General features: G+C 46.0%; 1 protein-coding gene across 3 annotated transcripts in view; it reads right to left on the reverse strand.

Moving 5' to 3' along the window:
* The window catches only part of CTNNBL1 (catenin beta like 1), a 158,212-nt gene that overhangs the window by 17,864 nt on the left and 122,529 nt on the right, over positions 1-17,819 (reverse strand). For all 3 annotated transcript variants that reach the window (XM_057312532.1, XM_057312530.1, XM_057312531.1), the window contains exons 12-13: positions 12,098-12,195; positions 9,998-10,078 (exon numbers count right to left, since the gene is read on the reverse strand). In XM_057312532.1, the coding sequence (XP_057168515.1) occupies positions 9,998-10,078; positions 12,098-12,195 (179 nt within the window). The remainder of the gene's footprint in view (positions 1-9,997; positions 10,079-12,097; positions 12,196-17,819) is intronic.

A 17,819-nucleotide genomic window follows, 5' to 3' on the forward strand; every position in this document is an offset into this window, starting at 1 on the left:
GCTTCCTTGCTTGGAAATGAGAAGCCTGCCCTGGATCAGGGAAGGGAAACAGGTTTCACTCGCAGCGCCCGCTCTAACTCACTGCAGTGGCTGCCAAGTGTTCTACAAGGAAAAGGGTTGTGGGGCCGACTGGAGCTTGTGCGTGAGACGCCCTGAGACCAGTTAGCTGTCTCTGCGCTGACTGCAGGGTGCGGAGTGGCAGGGGGCCTCACCTGTCTTCCCTGATCCTGTGCTCTAAAAGGTTCCTTTTAGCTTTGATAACGCAAGGCAAATCTAGGACTGAGGCACCTCCATCACCCCACAGGATGCATTTCTGCCTGTATCTGGGTGTATATATGGATGGACTGAAGCTGTTGACTGGTGGTGCTCCCAGACAGTCAGAAGAGCCACCGCGACAACGGCCTCAGGTAGGAGACATGAAGTGTCACCCTGACACGACACAGCGGTCAGCACTGACAATGAGCTCATCCTCTCACAATAAATTAGACTTCCCAGTGACAAAGAGACGAGCCTGGATCTGCTGCTACATTAGACAGGCCATCCTGAAACAACCTGGACGTGTAAATCGGGTGCTCTTCAAATGGCAATACAATTAACAGTTATTAAAGAGAAATTCCAAAAATCCAGTAACTTCCTAAACTATTGTAAATACATCTTACTTTAAAAAATTTCAGAATGGAAATCTGTACAGTACATTAAACTGTACCTGAAATGAGACAGGAGAGTTAAGATTTAAAGGAAGTCTTTCACAAATTAATTCATTCAACTCTCACCTCTGAGGAGAGAGAAGGTGACTGTCTTCTTTGTGAAGCAACGACAACGCAACAGCCACAGGAGTGCTTGCTACTTTTGAAAGCACTTCTTCATTAACCTCACTTGCTGTATATGCCCTGTGTTGGGCATGTACATTTCAGATATCATTCTCAGATTTCACAGATGGAAAAATTGAGACAGATGTCAAATGACTGTCACTGAGTTTCGGTTAAAGACTCTGGTGGAACGTGATTTCCTCGTCCGAGACCTTTTCCTATTTGTCCTTTCACTCTGGCAAGAGATGGGAAGCAATACACGGATAATGACAACAGCAACCTTTCCCGAGTCCTCACTGTGTACCAGACGCTGGGCTAAGCACTTTCATGGATTTCTTACTCTTCCTCATGAGGAGCTGGAAATTTTGACTGCTCCACTTTTCAGATGGGAAAGGGAGGCTTCTGGAGGTGAAATATCTTGAAAGGCCACAAAGCTCATGGTTGAGTAGGAGCTGGAGATAGGAGAAAATCCACAAAGTTTGGCTCCAAGGCTGTGATTCCTTTCATAGTCCAAAGAAGGAAAAAGTTTGTTTTATAGACCTTTTCCAGTATTAGCATATGAACAAATAGCATTTTTTTCTTCATGCCATATCTAGGGTCTAATGCAAACCAGCTGTATTAAACGTGAGGTCCTCTTGTGGCTTCCTGGGCCTGTCTTTTCCTTGTAAATTAAAGAAACTTAAAAAAAAAAAAAAGGGCAAGGAGCACCTGGGTGGCTCAGTCGTTTAAATGGTTAATTGTCTGCCTTGGGCTCACGTCATGATCACAGGGTCTTGGGAATGAGTCCCTCATCGGGCTCCCTGCTCAGTGTGGAGCCTGCTTCTCCCTCTCCCTCTGCCGCTCCCCTCACTTGTGCTCTCTCGCTCGCAAGCGCTCTCTCTCTCTCAAATAAATAAATCCTAAAAAAAAAAAAAGGGCAGGTGTGTGTGTGTGTGTGTGTGAGAGAGAGAGAGAGGGAGAGAGAGGGAGAGAATCTACAGCTAGGCCAGCAAATTCCACATGCAATTTGGGAAAGTCAAAAAAAGAGAAGAAGATCGGAAAGGTTTTGTGTTGCTCATTCCATAAGAGAGGGCTAGAATAAAAACCTCGATGGTAATTCAGTGAATGGCGCGTTAAGTAGAACAGATTGCAATTCACGGCAGCATAAGCCTGCTTGGGGGCTGCTAAAACAAACAGATTCATCTCCAAAGATACACAAGGAGGTGGTACGTGTGGTGTCAAGGTGCCATTTCTGCAGGGTTGTGTGTTGTTTTCCCCTCCCCCAGCCACATCCTCACTTTAAATGTTAATCTGTCGTCAGGAGCACTATGGAATCACCACCTTTCCACGCGCCTCTATCTCTCTCAGCAGGCAAGTCACAAGCTTCCAAATGAGCATGTGGATGCCATTTCTAATCTGCCCCTGACAGGCAGCGAGCTGCCCCTCGCTGATGCAAGGAGACAGTCATAAAAGAAGCTGCTATGAAGCCAATAAGAATCCCTCTTGCCTTAATAAGAGAGGACGTGACTCAGAGCCCTGATGGGTCACAGTTACTTTATGTAGTCATGGGCAAGAACGGCCCTACCATTTACAAAAGGTCCATCTCTTTTTTCTTCAAAAGCAAGGGAAGAGTTTAGGCCATGGGAGAGACAGCTAAGTGGAGATGTGTGAGTTGGGGGGGGTGGCGGTGGGCACAAACACCAGCAAATAAAACTTTCCTCTAAGAGCTTCTAAAATAGGGCAGACCATTTGAGAAGGATCCTAGAGATGGCCAGTCATTTTTAGCTGGGGAAACCGAGGCTGAAGAAATAATAAAAGGGATTTTTTTGGGGGGGAGGAGGGAGAATGCATAACTAACTGACAGCACTCTGATAAGGATCCAAGAATCTCAGACCAGAACTTTGCCCACATAGGAGAACTGACTATGTGTTAGGCCAACCCTAGCACATAAGCATGTGACTAGTTGCTACAAACAATCTCATTAATCTTCAAAATGACCCTCTGGTAAAATTACCTTGAAAACTAAAACACACACAGGGCAAGCCATCTTCCCCAAAACAGAGTTCATGTGTGGCTGAGCTGAGATTTAACCCTGGGCCATATGACCTCAGGATTCATGCTCTTTCTAGCTACCATGATGCCTCTGTGATGGGTGTGTCTCCCATTTCTAAATTTACTGAAAAAAAAAAAAAAAACCCATGACTGCTCATTTGAATCTTGACAACCTATAAGCCAGCCTTGAAAGAACCAGAGCTTCCGTGACAGCAGATACAAGAACTTGAGGCCAGAAAATAACAATCCTGTTGGGGGTGCCGAGGAAAGACAATCAGGCCCTGCTTGTGGAGACTCAGCTTTAGTGGGAGAGAGACAAGTATACAGGCCAAAAACACTTACGATAATAGCTACCACTTATGGCGTACTTCCTTGTGCCAGAAACTATTCTAAGTGATTTCTATATACTGATCTATTTCATCTTCCCTGCAACCCTTCAAGATAGGTATTATGGTAATACATTCTCTTCCTTTTCTTGATGAGGAAACTGAAGGAGAGGCAAGATTTGGGTCTATGGCATGCAGGCTGCCATGTACAGGGAGCACGGGGAGCCACGGGGGCCGGGAGAGCAGGGGAGGCTTTCTGCAGGCAGTGGCACGGCAACACTAAGCAGCACGCTTGGCACATGGTACACACTCGACATGCATCTATTGATAGACTTTTCTGCCAAAGCTCTTGAGGATGCAGAGGAATTAGACAGCTGCAGGAGAAGGCTGTGGGAAAAATGGCACAGAGAGGTGTTCTGGATAAAGGAGAGAAGGATGAGGAAGGCACAGGTAGTACAGAGCTGCTTTTGCATGTCACAAGGGAAGGAGAAGTGAGATATGCAGCTGGGGGCGGCGGGGGGGTGCCAGGAAGGCCCCAGTGGGAGAGGCCTGGCAAGGCCTGGCAAGACTTTAGAGCACATCCTGCAGGTAACACAGAGCCAGTGTGTACTGGGTGGGTAGGGGCGCGGCACAGTTGCATTTTCAGTTTAGAAAAATCATTGGTTACTGTGTAGGAAATGGATCGGAAAAGACAAACCTAGGGACAGGGAAACCAGTTAGTGAGAAGGGCACTGCACTCCTACAAGAAGAAAAGATGCTGGCTGTCCCTGTGTTCACAGTGGTATTGAGGACAGCGGAACATGAAGAGGCTGCACAGAGATCAGAGGTAAAACTTACCAGATGGACCCATGGTAGGACCAGGAGAGAAAGGAGGAAATAAGAGAAACTGGTGACTGGCCCTGGTGCAGTCAAGGAGGGGAGGGGATGTTACATGGTTAGGGCCAGAGACCAGGCTTTGGACTCGTGACTGAGCCACGGGTGATGTCCTGTGGGAGGGGCTCTGAGAGTCAGCAGAAACTTAGGAGTCCCCGATGCACAGCCCTGATCCTACCAGGCCTGTAGCAAGCCCATGAGGATGGCACTGGAGAGCCTATGAACCCCACTGGAACAGGAGGGCAGGGAAGATGACAAAAGCCAGAGCATGCGGGGCCACACTGCAAGGTAAGTGGCAGAAGCACAGGACCAGAACTGAGCTCCTCTAATTTCTCCTCTGCTGGCAGAAAGGATGACTGACTGGGAAGGGGGCAGGAAGGGGGCCACAGAGGGTGAATGTGCATATGGCTACATCAGTGGATGTCTAAAGGAGAGGAAAAAGCAACAGGACACACCCTCCCCCACCATCACTGGCTCCTACTGGCTATCAGCTGTGTTCTGGCAAATTCTTGGACACAGAAAGTCTGGGAACGACTGGCTTAAAGAACAGCTGAGAGGTACTCTCAGCAAGATTCTCTCTTTTTAAAGCACTCCCCAGAAGCCTCCAGCACAGTTAGCAGAGGAATCAATGGCAGTCTCCTATTTCTCCTGTCTCCATCCTTACCCAGTGCCTTCGGATCACGTACCCCACGCATCCATTCCTGTGCTCCACCCCCTCCTGTATAGATCTTTAAATGAGTTTCAGATGCTAAGGAAATAGTGCAAGTCTGTTTCAGACATCAAGTCCTGTGGATACTGTTTCATTACAAGGAGTCCATCTTTCTCTTTCCAGGATAAAGCCTAGAATGATTTAACTGTGGCAAAATTAGCATGCAATTTGTAAGTCATTACAGTGCAAAGTATGTGCTGAGAACACTTTATTGAATAAACCTGCTGAGTATAATTTTCCCAGGAACTAAAAAAGGGAAACCTCTCTTCAAGGCTCTCCTCCCTCTTTTAAAATCCCTGCCAGTACCTATATAATTATGTCTCACTTCTGAAAGCCAGAAGCCAGGCATCTCTGTACATTTAACCGAGAGAAGCCAGAAAGAACCAACGAGAAGTCAGGACATCTTCCCAAAAACAGGGACCTTGGTATTTTCTGGGCTCGGTGTTGTTTGGGGAGTCAGGTGAAATCTGCTGAGACAAGCATCCTGGATATTTACAGATCATGGAGAACTGCTGCTCACTAGAAGACTCTAAGAATTACGTGCCCTTTAAAAGTTCAGGTCAAATCTTGTTAACCAGGAGCCCCAAGGGCATGTCTAGATACACTGTGGCCCTGGAATCGAGCAGTCACTGAAGACAACATGAAAGCAGGGGACCACTGCCCCAGATGTGGAAGTCTTTGCCAGTCATAGATTACTGCAGTAATGTGATCCCAACTAAATGTGTGTAGAATTCTGAGCTGTCCTGTAGCCTCTTCTAAATAGTGTTCCACCTTGCTGAACACTGCCACAGGTAGGCCACAGAATCTACATAGATGTCCTGAGATATTTTTGATGATGGGGCAAATCATAGAACAAACAAAAAAAAGAGGGTTAAAAATGAGAGCAAAGGAACAATGTAGAAAAAACCCCGGGACCTTCAATCTTCCATAATACCCAGGGACAAATGTTAACTTCATCTCATGAGCGATGCTTCTTCATTTAGTGCATGTCAGTCATTATGTAAGTCCTGAGACTATGATGAACAAGAGATTACAGCCCCAGAGACAGAGTAAACAAATACTGAGAGGTTATGAAGGGGCCCTGGAGATGGGGGTGATGCTACTTTACATATGGTGATCACTGAAAACTCTCTGAGGAGGTGACATTTAGGTTGTGACCTAAAGGTGGAGGGAAGTGCCAGCAGGAGAAGAGCCAGGATAGTGGGGAGAAGCAAGTGCAAAGGCGCTAAGGCAGGAAGGCGTGCATAGGTGCAGGAGAGGACGCTAAAGAAACAGGGGCACCCAAATCATGCAGAATGCTGCAGTCCTAGGGGAGTTAGAAAGTGTGTGTATGTGGGTGCAGACAGGGGTGATGGGGGTGCAGACAGTCCAGAAACAGACAACAAAAGGTTCTCTGGCTGCCAGCTATATGCCAAGCCCTGTGAAACAGCTCTCGGGTGTTAGGTCACCAAATCCCACCTTCTGTAATTCCCCAAAGTACACAGGTTGGGACACACACCTTAGAAAGAAAACACCACTGAGGAAGGAAATAAGGCTAAGAAGTCAAGCTATTTGTCTGTATTCAGAAAGCAGAAAGAAGCCGGGCTCTAGAGCCCACGCTCTCCCTTCTCATCCTCTGCTCCTGGGGTTGAACTTCCTACTCGCCCCCCAAACTTGGCTCCCTCTGCCCCTCCCCTTTGCTCCTGCTCCTCTTCAGCTGAAAATGCCTGATATATCTCTACCTTAAACGTGCAGCTCGAACCTTGCCTCGTGCACAACAGCTGAGGGTGCCCCCGGCCGCAGTCGACTGCTCCCTGCTCCCTGGGCGTCTCTAGCCCTCGTCAGCAGCACTGCTCCTGGGGCCCCTTCTTCCACAAGCACTTCCAACTCTCACCCCCTGCCAGTGGCTGGCCTGGTGCCTCGCACAGAGCAGGCGCCTGAGAAATATTTGCCAAGTGACTGGATTCTCTCCAGTAAGTCCTGGTCAACTGCAAACCATGGCCATTTGCACTGTGCCCGTGGAAGTCTGAAGTGTACAGGGAAGATGCGGGCTCTGAGACACTAAAACTGTCAATACCTGACCCGCATTATCTGGGGCAGTACCTGGCCCTGTTATCTAAGGTCTTTTTTGTTGCAGACTTGGTGAAGTGTGGAAGTGTGGGAGATATTTATTCATTACTGATCTGACAGTCAATGTCATCAAATGCCTGAGAAATAAGCATTCAATTCGAGTCAACAAATATTTGCTGAGTTCCCAATGGGTGTAGGACATCCAAGTTTAATGGAGATGGGGTGGGGTGAGGCAACAAATTGTTTATGACTTAAGAGAGAGCAGTGCATGAAGGAGAGCTGAAGAGGAGGTCGTTTTGCTCCAAGTCACTTTACACCTGCCAGGCGGCTGCATCTGCCAGGACGGAGCCCGAGTGCTGGCAGAGAGCACTGCTCACGAATGCATCCCTCACCCCCCACCCTGCCCTGTCTCTCTGAGCAACACTGAGGCTGCTGAGCACTAATGGCCTTGGAATGTTTGCCAGTGCCCAGCAAAACGGCCTTGGCATCAAGGAGACAGATGTTTGTCAGGGAATGGCAGGAGCCCCGGTGCCCGTGGCACACAGGAGCTCTGTGAAGGCGGGGGGAGAGCGGCTGCGGCGATTACTCTCCGTCAGTGCTAATCAATTTCACACCCTCTTCAGTGCTGATAATAGATAATATTGCGGGAAGCGGGCCAAGCTTCCTACCGGCCACATGCAAGCGGCTCCCTCACGCCCAACAGCTTACTTGGTCTCCGTCAGAAAACGTCTACTCCAGCTTCCCCTCAAGTGAGGTCTATGACGGGGCCAACACTCTGGTCTGTTAGGGGGACTCCTTCCGGGACAGATGGCAAGGAGGACGCCCTCAGGAGAAGGACTGCCTGGCTACCCTAAAAGCTGCACCAGAACGACAAAGGAAGCTGGGAGCACTGAGCAGCTCGTAGAGATGTAGCGAGGCACTTTACGTACTTTGTTTTGTCTTTATAATAACCCCAAAAGGGAAGTGTCATTTCCATTTTACAGATGAGACAACCAAAGTTTAGACGCGCCTGGGTGGCTCAGTCAGTTAAGCGTCTGCCTTCAGCTCAGGTCATGATCCCGGGGTCCTGGGATTGAGCCCCACATCGGGCTCCCAGCTCAGTGGGGAGTCTGCTTCTCTCTCTCCCTCTGCCCCTCCCCCTGCTTGTATTCTCTCTCTCTGCCAAATAAATAAAATCCTAAAAAAGAAAAAAAAAAGACAACCAAAGTTTAGAGGTCAACCCATTTGTCCAAGGCCTCAGAGCTAGGACGTGGCAGAGCTGGAATCCACATCCAGAGTTCTGTGACTCCCCACTCACCCAACCTTTTCTCGGAGGCAGCTGCTCCTCTGTATGAAGGACCGCGAGGTCACTGATCACCCTCTCACTGTGCTCCACCCTACTGCTAAAAGCCGGCAGAGTGACCAAAGGATGTGCACTTGAACCTGAGGGACAACACTGAGTTGAAGAGGACCTGAGAGATCACCTTTGCTGATAGGTTACAGCTGAGAATCCGGCTGCGCGAAGCACAGTGACAAGCCACGGTCACACAGTGATGGAGAGGTGGAGCCTGCCTAAAATTCTACGTCTTTCCACTCGCAGGTACTCTTTCTACCCCTGAAAATCTCCTCTAGCAGACAACACAGGTCTTCTATCAGAGCTGGAGTTCTAACTGTCTTGTGGCTGCTTCCCTACAAAAGCCTAGGGAAATTTCAATTTCTTTCTAATTATCATTCAGAAGAAAAGAAAGAAGACATTACTCTGGCACTTAAACAGTCACTAAGTGTCCACCATGCACAAGTTACTGTAAAGGGAAGAAAAGATGGAAAAGGAAACCTCAGTCAAAGAACAAAATAAAGGGGGTGGAAGGGCAGAATAAAAGAACCGTGTGTGCAACAGGCTGGCATCTGAAGTCCAGCCTCAGAATTGAGAGCCTCTGCCTTTTATCTTGTAGGAGTATCACTGTACAAACGAAGAATGTCCCAGTCAATTCAATCAATCAGCAAACATCTGAGGACTTACTAGGCTGAGGGAAATCCCGAGCATGATAACCACGGCCACCTGTCCACTGGCATTCATAAATGAAGGTATATCTTATGAAAGGAGAGGGGTGAACACGAAGGGGTGAAGAGACACAGGACATGGACAACAGGGTCACTGTCTCCCCCGAAGCTTCAGGCTCTCACCCTGGCCTGAGCCTAGCTTGAGGGCAAATGCTAGCGTAGCTCCCCGAGCATTCGGCTCTCCCCACAGCTGCACTGCTCCAACACAGATGCGAGGAGGGGCTGAACTGGCTCTCCCACCAGTGAGGGTCAAAAGCCTCAAGCGCATCTTTAAGGCAAGAAGAACAAAAAGCGAACGGAATGATACAGCAAATCACAAAGAAAATGAAGTCTATTACAGACTTCGAGAAAAAGCAAGGAAAGGCTCCTTTGCTAATGTGACCAAAGACTGAGGAATGTCTTGCAGGGATGAGAATTAAGATTGGACATTAAACAACATGAATGTCTGCCCCGATGAAGGTGACAGATGAGAAAGGTAGAGGCCAGAGATAGCAGAGAATAAAATGGAAGCATGTGGAAAGTATAGAACGCACGATACCAGCACAGCAAGCACAGCCCCTCAATAAAAAAACCTGACGGGTTTCATTTCTCTCAGCAGCCACGAGCAGAAGAGATTCGGCTCAGTCCTCTGGAGCCTGGTACGCAGGCTTTGCTGCGAGGCATCTCAGCCTCCTTTCTTCAGGTCTCCAGTTTTTCATCCGTCAATGAGTGACCTTGAACTTTCCTTCCAGTTCTTATCTCTCATGATCACCCTTCTCTCGGACACTTCCCTTCTGACTACAGAAGCCAGGAGGAGTGTGAAACCAAGACGCACTCTGCCAGCTGTGCCAACGTGGTACCAAGTCACTGCACTGCACTCTGGCCAGACTTTTATTTAAGGGGAGCTCATGTCAAGGGTACTCACGGTATTACCCAGACGCCCCGGCTGGACAGGGATCAATCCGACATGTCCTCCCTCTTAAAGGACATGCACTCCTATTAGAAGAGCAGGTATAACCACTGGCTGACTGTCACCTGCTCTGCCCTAACAACAGGTTAGGTGGCACGTGAGGAGAGGTGGTACCTGTGCCCTTGCCTGTACCATGGGGACAGAGGAGGTACAAAGGGACCCAAATGGAATGCAAGTCGATAGTCGGCAAAAGACAGGCAGGGATACGTACATGTTTTTCCCCTTCAATCTTCTTGTCCGCCACCTGCATTGCGTCCAGATACTTAAAATGCAACTCCATCAGTCTGTCAACCTGAAAGAGAGATATTTCAGACATGAGTGAGAAGGAAAAAGAATACCAAGGCAAGAGAACAGTGGGGCTCCCATTCATCTCACTGTCACTCCTTACAATAGGAGACCCACTCTCCCACTTCTGACATCAGGGATGAGCTCTGCTTAGGAACACGGCAGGAATGGATTGAAGAGCTGGGGCAGAACATGCCAACACCTGGGATGGGTGCAGTCTGAACACAGCCCCATTCCCCAAAGGACGCTGCATTCCCAGCCCTTTGAGGGCTCCCGTGAATTTGAGTTGTTAAAAACAAATAAATAAATAAAACTTCAAGTCTGTTTTTGCAAAGAGAAGGAGCTTGAAGTTACATACTTGGTATTCACTTAGAACTTTACAGAAATTTCTTTCTTCCAACTGAAACCTTTCATGTTCAGAATCTACCCCAGAGCTGATCTTTTTTTAAAAAGGTCTGAGTAAAATCTCTCTAGTTGCTTTCGAGTCAGAAGAGAGTACACGAAAAAAACTCTTTCAGCAACTTAAAAAAAGGCCCTGACTTCTGCTCAGCAATAACTTAAAAATCAGTTTTCAACTTAGCAAAAGTCATGCTTCAAACATGGCCTGAGGAACACTCGGTGGGTTTGAAAAAGTTTCATTTTTCCCTAAGACTTCCAAAAGACTGAACAAACACCATGAAACCAGCCTAGATTTCTAAACTATCTCTTTACTAGCTGGCACCACCATGGCTCTTGGCAACCCTGATATTTACTCAAGAGCTTATAGTGGTTAACAGCAGATGGTGCTTCAACACGGCATCAGAGTCCAAAAGGACTGTGCCCAAATCCTCTCTGGATAACAATGACGACCCCAAGAGCTTATATATTTCAGTTTATGGAGTATTTTCGTGTCCATTATTTCCTTATACCTTAAAAAAGCCTGAGAACGTAGGCAGGAAAGATAGTGACCCTAATTTTAAAGATGAAGAAACCGAAGCACAGATATTAAATGTCACCAGGGTGACATGATTGCTAAGGTGTTCTGTGCCTAACCTCACGATGGCCTCTTCCCTGCTATGCTGCTAGTGAGGCTGGAAAAAACGGTCAGACACAAGCTCAGAGAGAGACAGTCATAAACTCTCTCTGAAGGAGAACAAACTTTCCACCTTTCCTTGGACACAGAAAGGAAAAAAATTACGGTAAGTTATAAAAGGGGTTTTGGCCCTTAATTTTATTCATCTAGAATGATCTAATTCGTAATTAGCGGTAGACCGTGGTCATGGGCAAGTAATATGATGCCTCCAAGCCTGTTTCTTCACCTGCAAATGTGGACGAAAGCCACACAGAGGGTAAACCCCACAGTGCTGGGAGAATACATGCAACAACAAAATGGACCTGCTGAGCCCCCCAGTCATTAAACACATGCTGGCTCTTGTTACTGTTAAAACTCTTACGGTTTGGCATGCTAAATCACAATGCAAACGATGCATCTAATCTCATTTACGTGATCATTCCCTTATCCCAAAGGCCATCTAGGACAGGCTCTCCCTTCCCTATGTCCATACCAGAACCTTCCATCACTGCCACCTAGGAAGGCCTCATTTAGTCTTCCTCTCCTTGACTCTTCAAGATGGGAATTAACATGCCCATTTCAAAGACAGGGAAAACAAGGCTCAGAATGGCACACATGTTGAAAATAGCAAAACCAGCCTCAAATCCAGATGTCTGAATCCAAAGCCCATGGTTCTTGATGATTTTGCCATGCTGTGCAACACCCAATCCAAATCCTATTACAACCCACTCTCACTGGGTCTAAAAATCTCCCTGAGGTACTAGCTGTCGGCATCCCAAAGTGCTACTACTCCCAGAAGGATGTATCTGGAGAGGAGAGGCAGAGTCACAGTAAAACACGAGGCCCAAAGCCATGCTGGAGAAGATATTTTAGGGCAGGAGCACTCAGCTCAGCAACCCCAGATGGCATCAGGTAAAGAGCCCTTCCGGCCCCCCAGCCCCGGGCCCGGCCTTACCGTGCAGCAGGCACACCCACCTTCTCACTGTCATTTTCAGTGAATTTATTCAGAAGCCGGGTTCGCTGCTGCCCTCTTAGGTTCCGCAGGAGGGAAGCCAGGATCGAACAGACATGCTCTGGGTTGGGAAAGAGAAAAGGGAACATGCTGTGATCAGAGCGGTAATTATTACCTCTCTTCAAGCCTGGTCTGGTTCTATTGGAGGAGGAATAAGTAGGCCTTCCCTGACTGCTGCTATTGATTAATAAGACAAGAACTTAAATTATGGCATTGGAAACCTGAACTGATCTTCACAGGCTGCACAAGAAACGTATTCAAAAGGGAGGATATCTTCAAGGACACCTTGAGCAAGTGAATCAAAACTAAGTTAGAACTTCTAGTCTGCCTGGAATTAATTGATTTTTATTGTCCACAACAGAATCTTAAACTAATCCCCCATTTACAGAAATAACCTGTGAACAGAGTATGAATGTCTGCTATGAGATGAGGATATAATGAACAAACAAGATGTGTTCTATCGCGTTCTCAAATTACCTCATAATTTCACCACATAAACATCCCAGAACTGAAGTAAGAGACACGATAGGGTGCCGGGGTTATCACTTCCACTCTGGTGCAGCTGAAACTCCTTTAAGTTTGAAAGCAGCTGGCCAGTAAGTACTTCAAAATGGTAACAATGCTTTTTCAGTTCACATAACCCACAGGCTTCTGTTATGAGCTACTATTTTTCTACCTTGGGCAGAAGAGGGTAATTGAAGGGTATATTATAAGTTTTAGCTGTGAAGAGATTCTTTTCTTTAAAAAGAATTTTTAAAAATCAAGAATAATGACCTTGAAAAGGAGGCAGCAGAAGTCTAGTCGTGGAGAAATGACAGAGTGAAGTTTATTTTGAGATAATGCCCAGAGCGTGGGCAACAAATACTCTATCTGAAAAGTGACTGAAGAACATCTTCACATGTCAAACTTCCCTTGAGTTCTCAAAAAGTCACCTATTAATTAAAGCCACCGGTAGGCATTCACCACAGCACAGACATGGCTGTTTCCCCCTCATTTATGTCAGAAGCATTCCTGCCTCTTCATGTCCCCAGTCTCGTACTGCTGGAGCTAGTCCAGCATCCTGTCTTCTATCTACATTCACCTCCCTGGGAAGCCCCACACTAGTCCCGCAGCTTTAAAAACCACCAGTTCTGTCCTCTGAAAGCAGACTCACGTGTTCACCTGTCTACCTGCTCTCTCCGCGTGGTTGTCAACAGGTCCTTTAAACTGAACACATCCCAAATCCAGCTCCTGAGCTGCCTCCTCAAACCTGTTCCCCAGTCTTTTCCACCTAGTTACTGGCAACCACGTTGTCCAGTTCCTCAGGCCGAAACTGGAGACGTCCCTTATTCTCTCCTTTTTCACATGTCTCACAGGAAACCTTGCCAGCTTTACCTTCAAGTTATACACAGAATCCCACCTCTTCTTCCTGCTGCCCCCACAGCGGCTACTCAGGTCCACACCACCGTCATCCCTTGCTTGGAGTATTTAATTCAATATTCTCTGCTTCCACCCTCGCTCCCTCTGGCCTAATCTCCAGAGAGCAGTCAGAACGATCTTTTAGTTTAAAACCCAAAGTCAGATCCCATCTTTTCTCTGTTTAAAGCCCTCTGATGGCTCCCGAACTCGCTCGGACTAAACGCTGTTTCTAATGTCAGGCAAGCGCCTGTCCTGGGGCCTCTGCACTTGCTGTTTCCTCCACCTGGAACGCTCTTCCCCACATGACCGGCACGGCTCCATCTTCACGCCCAGTGATACTCAGCTGCCATCTTCTCGATGAGGCTTTTCCTTGATCACCCGTTTGAAAACACAACACCCTGACATACCCAGTTCCAAGTCCTAGCTGCTTTATTTTTCTCTTCAGCATGATTATCTTCCACAACATTGTATTATTTACTTATTCTGTTCACCATCTCCCTTCAATTAGAGTATCAGCTCCTCAAAGGCAGGAATTTTACTCTGCTCTTTTCATTGGTATATCCTTCCCTGGTCCCCAAACAATGCCCCAGGTTCGCCCCAATATCTTTCAACTTTCGTGTGAAGCTCAGTTTGTGGTGGTATAATCTCCACCCTGAACAAAATGAAGGGAGTAGAGAACAGGGAATAGGAAGGGGTGAGTGCAGGAAGCAGAGAGTGGACGGCACAGGACCTGTCTTCACCGGAAGGCAAAAACCCAGGGGAAGGGCAGTGAACCAAACGGCTCAGCTCAGGGTGAGAAAGTAGGGTAAGACAAGGTCATCATTGGAGGCACATGTCAGGGAAAGTCCTCTGACCTCTATGCATGCCAAGGAGAGGAGAGAAAGGCAGAGTAGGGGACATAATCAGTTCCCCCAGTCTGAGGCTCTGATCTCTTCAGCGGGTGAGCAGATGTGGGACAGTCCATAATCAGTGCAGTGAACTCTAACAGCTCAGTTCTGAAACTTTGAAATTACTCAGCATAGTAACTGGCAACAATCTCCATGTGTATATATGACAACCTGACAACCACAGAGGAAGAAAAGGAAATCAGCCAGAGTTCTCACAGATTATCTGGGCCAAATCTCTCATTGTACAGACGGAGCAAAGAGCGCAGTGACCGGTCTGCACAGCTAACTGGTGAAAGAGGCAGAACTCAAACTTCAGATGACTCAATCATTCACTGACCACTTGCTCATTTTTGTGCCTGGCAAGCACTTGGTGCTCAGGGCCCCCAAACAAACAACACATTATCCCTAATCTCAAGGAGCTCCTTATTTAGTACAGAAACAAAACATTGGTAACAGTGCAGTGTGACGAGTCCCATCACTGAGGTAAGCACAGGGGACCTGGGGGCACAGAGAAGGCATATGTGACCTAAAAGGATTCCCACTGTAGGTAACAACTGAAAATCTTCAAAAAGCCCCAATACAACAGCTATGGCTGACAACCAGGTAGAGAAGGGGAGAGAGCGTGCAGGCCAACGAAACAATACATGCAAAGGCCAGTTTGGATGGAGTGTCATATCCACATGGAGGAGGGGAGGCCAGTTAGGTGGCAAAGGGTGGATCATGAAAAAAAGTGGCAAGGATCCACCCATGAATTTTAAGCTGGGGAGAGACAAGACGAAATCTGAGTTTAAACCAACCCTTGGCGCTAGAGTCCCTTTAGAAATGAAGATCAGGATAATGTTTCTCTTTCCTGATGAATTTTTTATGCTAATCAGGGTTCCCTCTTTGCCTCAGCTATTGGGAAGCTCAAAGATGAGTTTATGCTCAACTATAGGAAGCAATTTCTTTTATTGCCTTATTAGTGATTCCCTCCATGATTCACTAATGGATTTTAAAATAAAAATAATGGGGGCGCCTGGGTGGCTCGGTTAATTAAGCATCTCCTTTTGGCTCAGGTCATGATCCCAGGGTCCTAGATCGAGCCCCATGTCGGGTTCCCTGCTTGGCAGGGAGTATGCTTCTCCCTCTGCCCTGCCCCCCCCCCCCCGCTTGTGTTCTCTCTCTCTCTCAAATAAAATCTTTAAAAAATAAAATAAAATAGAAGTAATGGATACACATGGTAAAAACCAGACTATACACAAAGTTATAAAACGCATTCAACAAATATTTATTGAACACCTAATATTTGTCTTTTCCCCTACCCTTCTTATTATCCTTTTCTTCTCTCCCAGGGGAAAAAACCTACAAGGTACCTTGTGTACATTCTTAGAGGAGAGGAAAAAAAATACATACATATATATACACACACACACATATATATGTATCTTTCCATATCAGTACATACTTCATTTCTAATGGCTATCTAGAATTCCACTGACCTTATTTATCATAATTTTAACTAGTGCCCTGCCCAATCATGAGTATTTTAGGTGGTTTCCAGTTTTTGGTTGTTTGTTTTGTTTTTGCTGTTAGAAACAATGCTGCAATAAACATTCATGTACGCATATCCTGGCACGTGTATTCTTACAGCAAATTCCCAGCAGTGAAATTGGGTGTGTCAAAACGTATTCACATAGAATATACTGAAAGACACTGACAAATTATTTGCCAAAAAGTTTATACCAATTCTATGTCCACTCTCAATGTCACACACACACACATGCAGAGAATGGAAGAAAATTTTATATACCTATATAAATACGTATATACATATATATAATAGTTATGGGTGTACATATGTACATTCATATATAAAAATATATGTATTTATACTCTTACATATAAAGAGTATCTGTTTTCCCATATCCTAACTCAGATCGGATACCATCCGACTTAAAAATTATGACAACCTAGTGGGTGAAAAGTGGGATCTTCTTCTGATTAGCATGTTTTTGTTCTTGTTATGAACGAGGTTAAGCAGCTTTTCTGATATTTACTGACCACTTGTATTGCTTTCTGGGTGAACTGTCTGGCCTTATTGCCAATTTGATTTCTATGAGCTCTCTGTAAATTAAGAATATTATCCTTTTGTCATATACGCTGCAAATATTTTCCCCAGTTTGACATTTGTGTTTTGACAAATTCTTATTCAAAGCTAAGGTTTAGTATCACCATATTGTTTTGCTATAAGCAGCTCCAAATACCTAGTTGAAAGTAAGTGGGGTACAATAATAACTGTCACCAATTGTGTATCTATGACAGTAGGCTTGAGTCTGTACACAATTTTCTCATCGAATCCTCACTACTAAGCTATGAGAAAGGTACCATTATCATCCCTCTTTTATAAATGTAGAATCCAAGGCTCAGAGAGGTTAATCAACCTACTTAAGGTCATGTCCTTCAGTCAGTCGTGGGAGCTTAGGTTTGAACCCAAGATGCCTGACTCTGAACAGTAAGCTTTCCTACTATGTTGTTACATGCTTTCCAGATATAAAAGGTAACCATCAAAGCTTTTAAAGAAGAAAGATAAAAGAGACCAGAAACTAAACCATGCAAAGCTTGACAATGTGCTTCATGTGGGGCTCATTCTGTCCAAAAGACTGGCACTATGTAAATGTGGATTTTAAAAAAATTCAACAATTTTAATGAGAGAAAATGAAGCAAAAGGCCATATGGAGTTAAGACGTGAATAACAACCCCTCTTCTCTCTTCTACTGAATTACTCTTTCCAGAGGTGATTTCTACCAGAGTCCAAATAAAGAAGAGACTTTGGGTTTTAGGCAGTTCTGCAAATACTGAACCAGAACTTCTCAAACTTCCCTTTTAATCTTGCTGATTAAGATGGAGGGGAAAGAGTTGCAAGAGAATGTTCTCTATATGCCTGAACAAGAAGGGAGGGTGGGGTGCCGGTGAAACAGTGAGGATATCAGGAGCTGTAATTTTCAGAGAGGAAAATGTAATATACAGAGTAATCATCTTTTTTGCACTAGATCATATTAGCATGCATTTCTACAGCTCATCCCAGCCTGGAGCAGGAGATACCTTGATCTATTACAGAGGTATATACTAAGAACAAATGGCATTTACTTATTTGCGATTTTTCGTAAAGAACAGGTTGTTAATTTCAGGAGACCTGAAGCTGCTTAGGGAGCCTAGGTACCTTCCGTCTCTCTGTCTGGGTGCTGTGGCTGGCTGTAGGTCACTGGTGCCTGACAGGTAGGAAAACACTTCAGCTACCCTAAGTTTTATACTTAAACACACACACAGTTTCATTAGCCACTAATAAATGTAGCCTCCCTAGGAACAGATTTCGGCCCAAGGTGGTGTCAATTTTTCATGCACCAAGAAGATGGGAAGAGCT

Source organism: Ursus arctos, unplaced genomic scaffold (assembly GCF_023065955.2).
Source record: "Ursus arctos isolate Adak ecotype North America unplaced genomic scaffold, UrsArc2.0 scaffold_16, whole genome shotgun sequence".
Taxonomy (NCBI): domain Eukaryota; kingdom Metazoa; phylum Chordata; class Mammalia; order Carnivora; family Ursidae; genus Ursus; species Ursus arctos.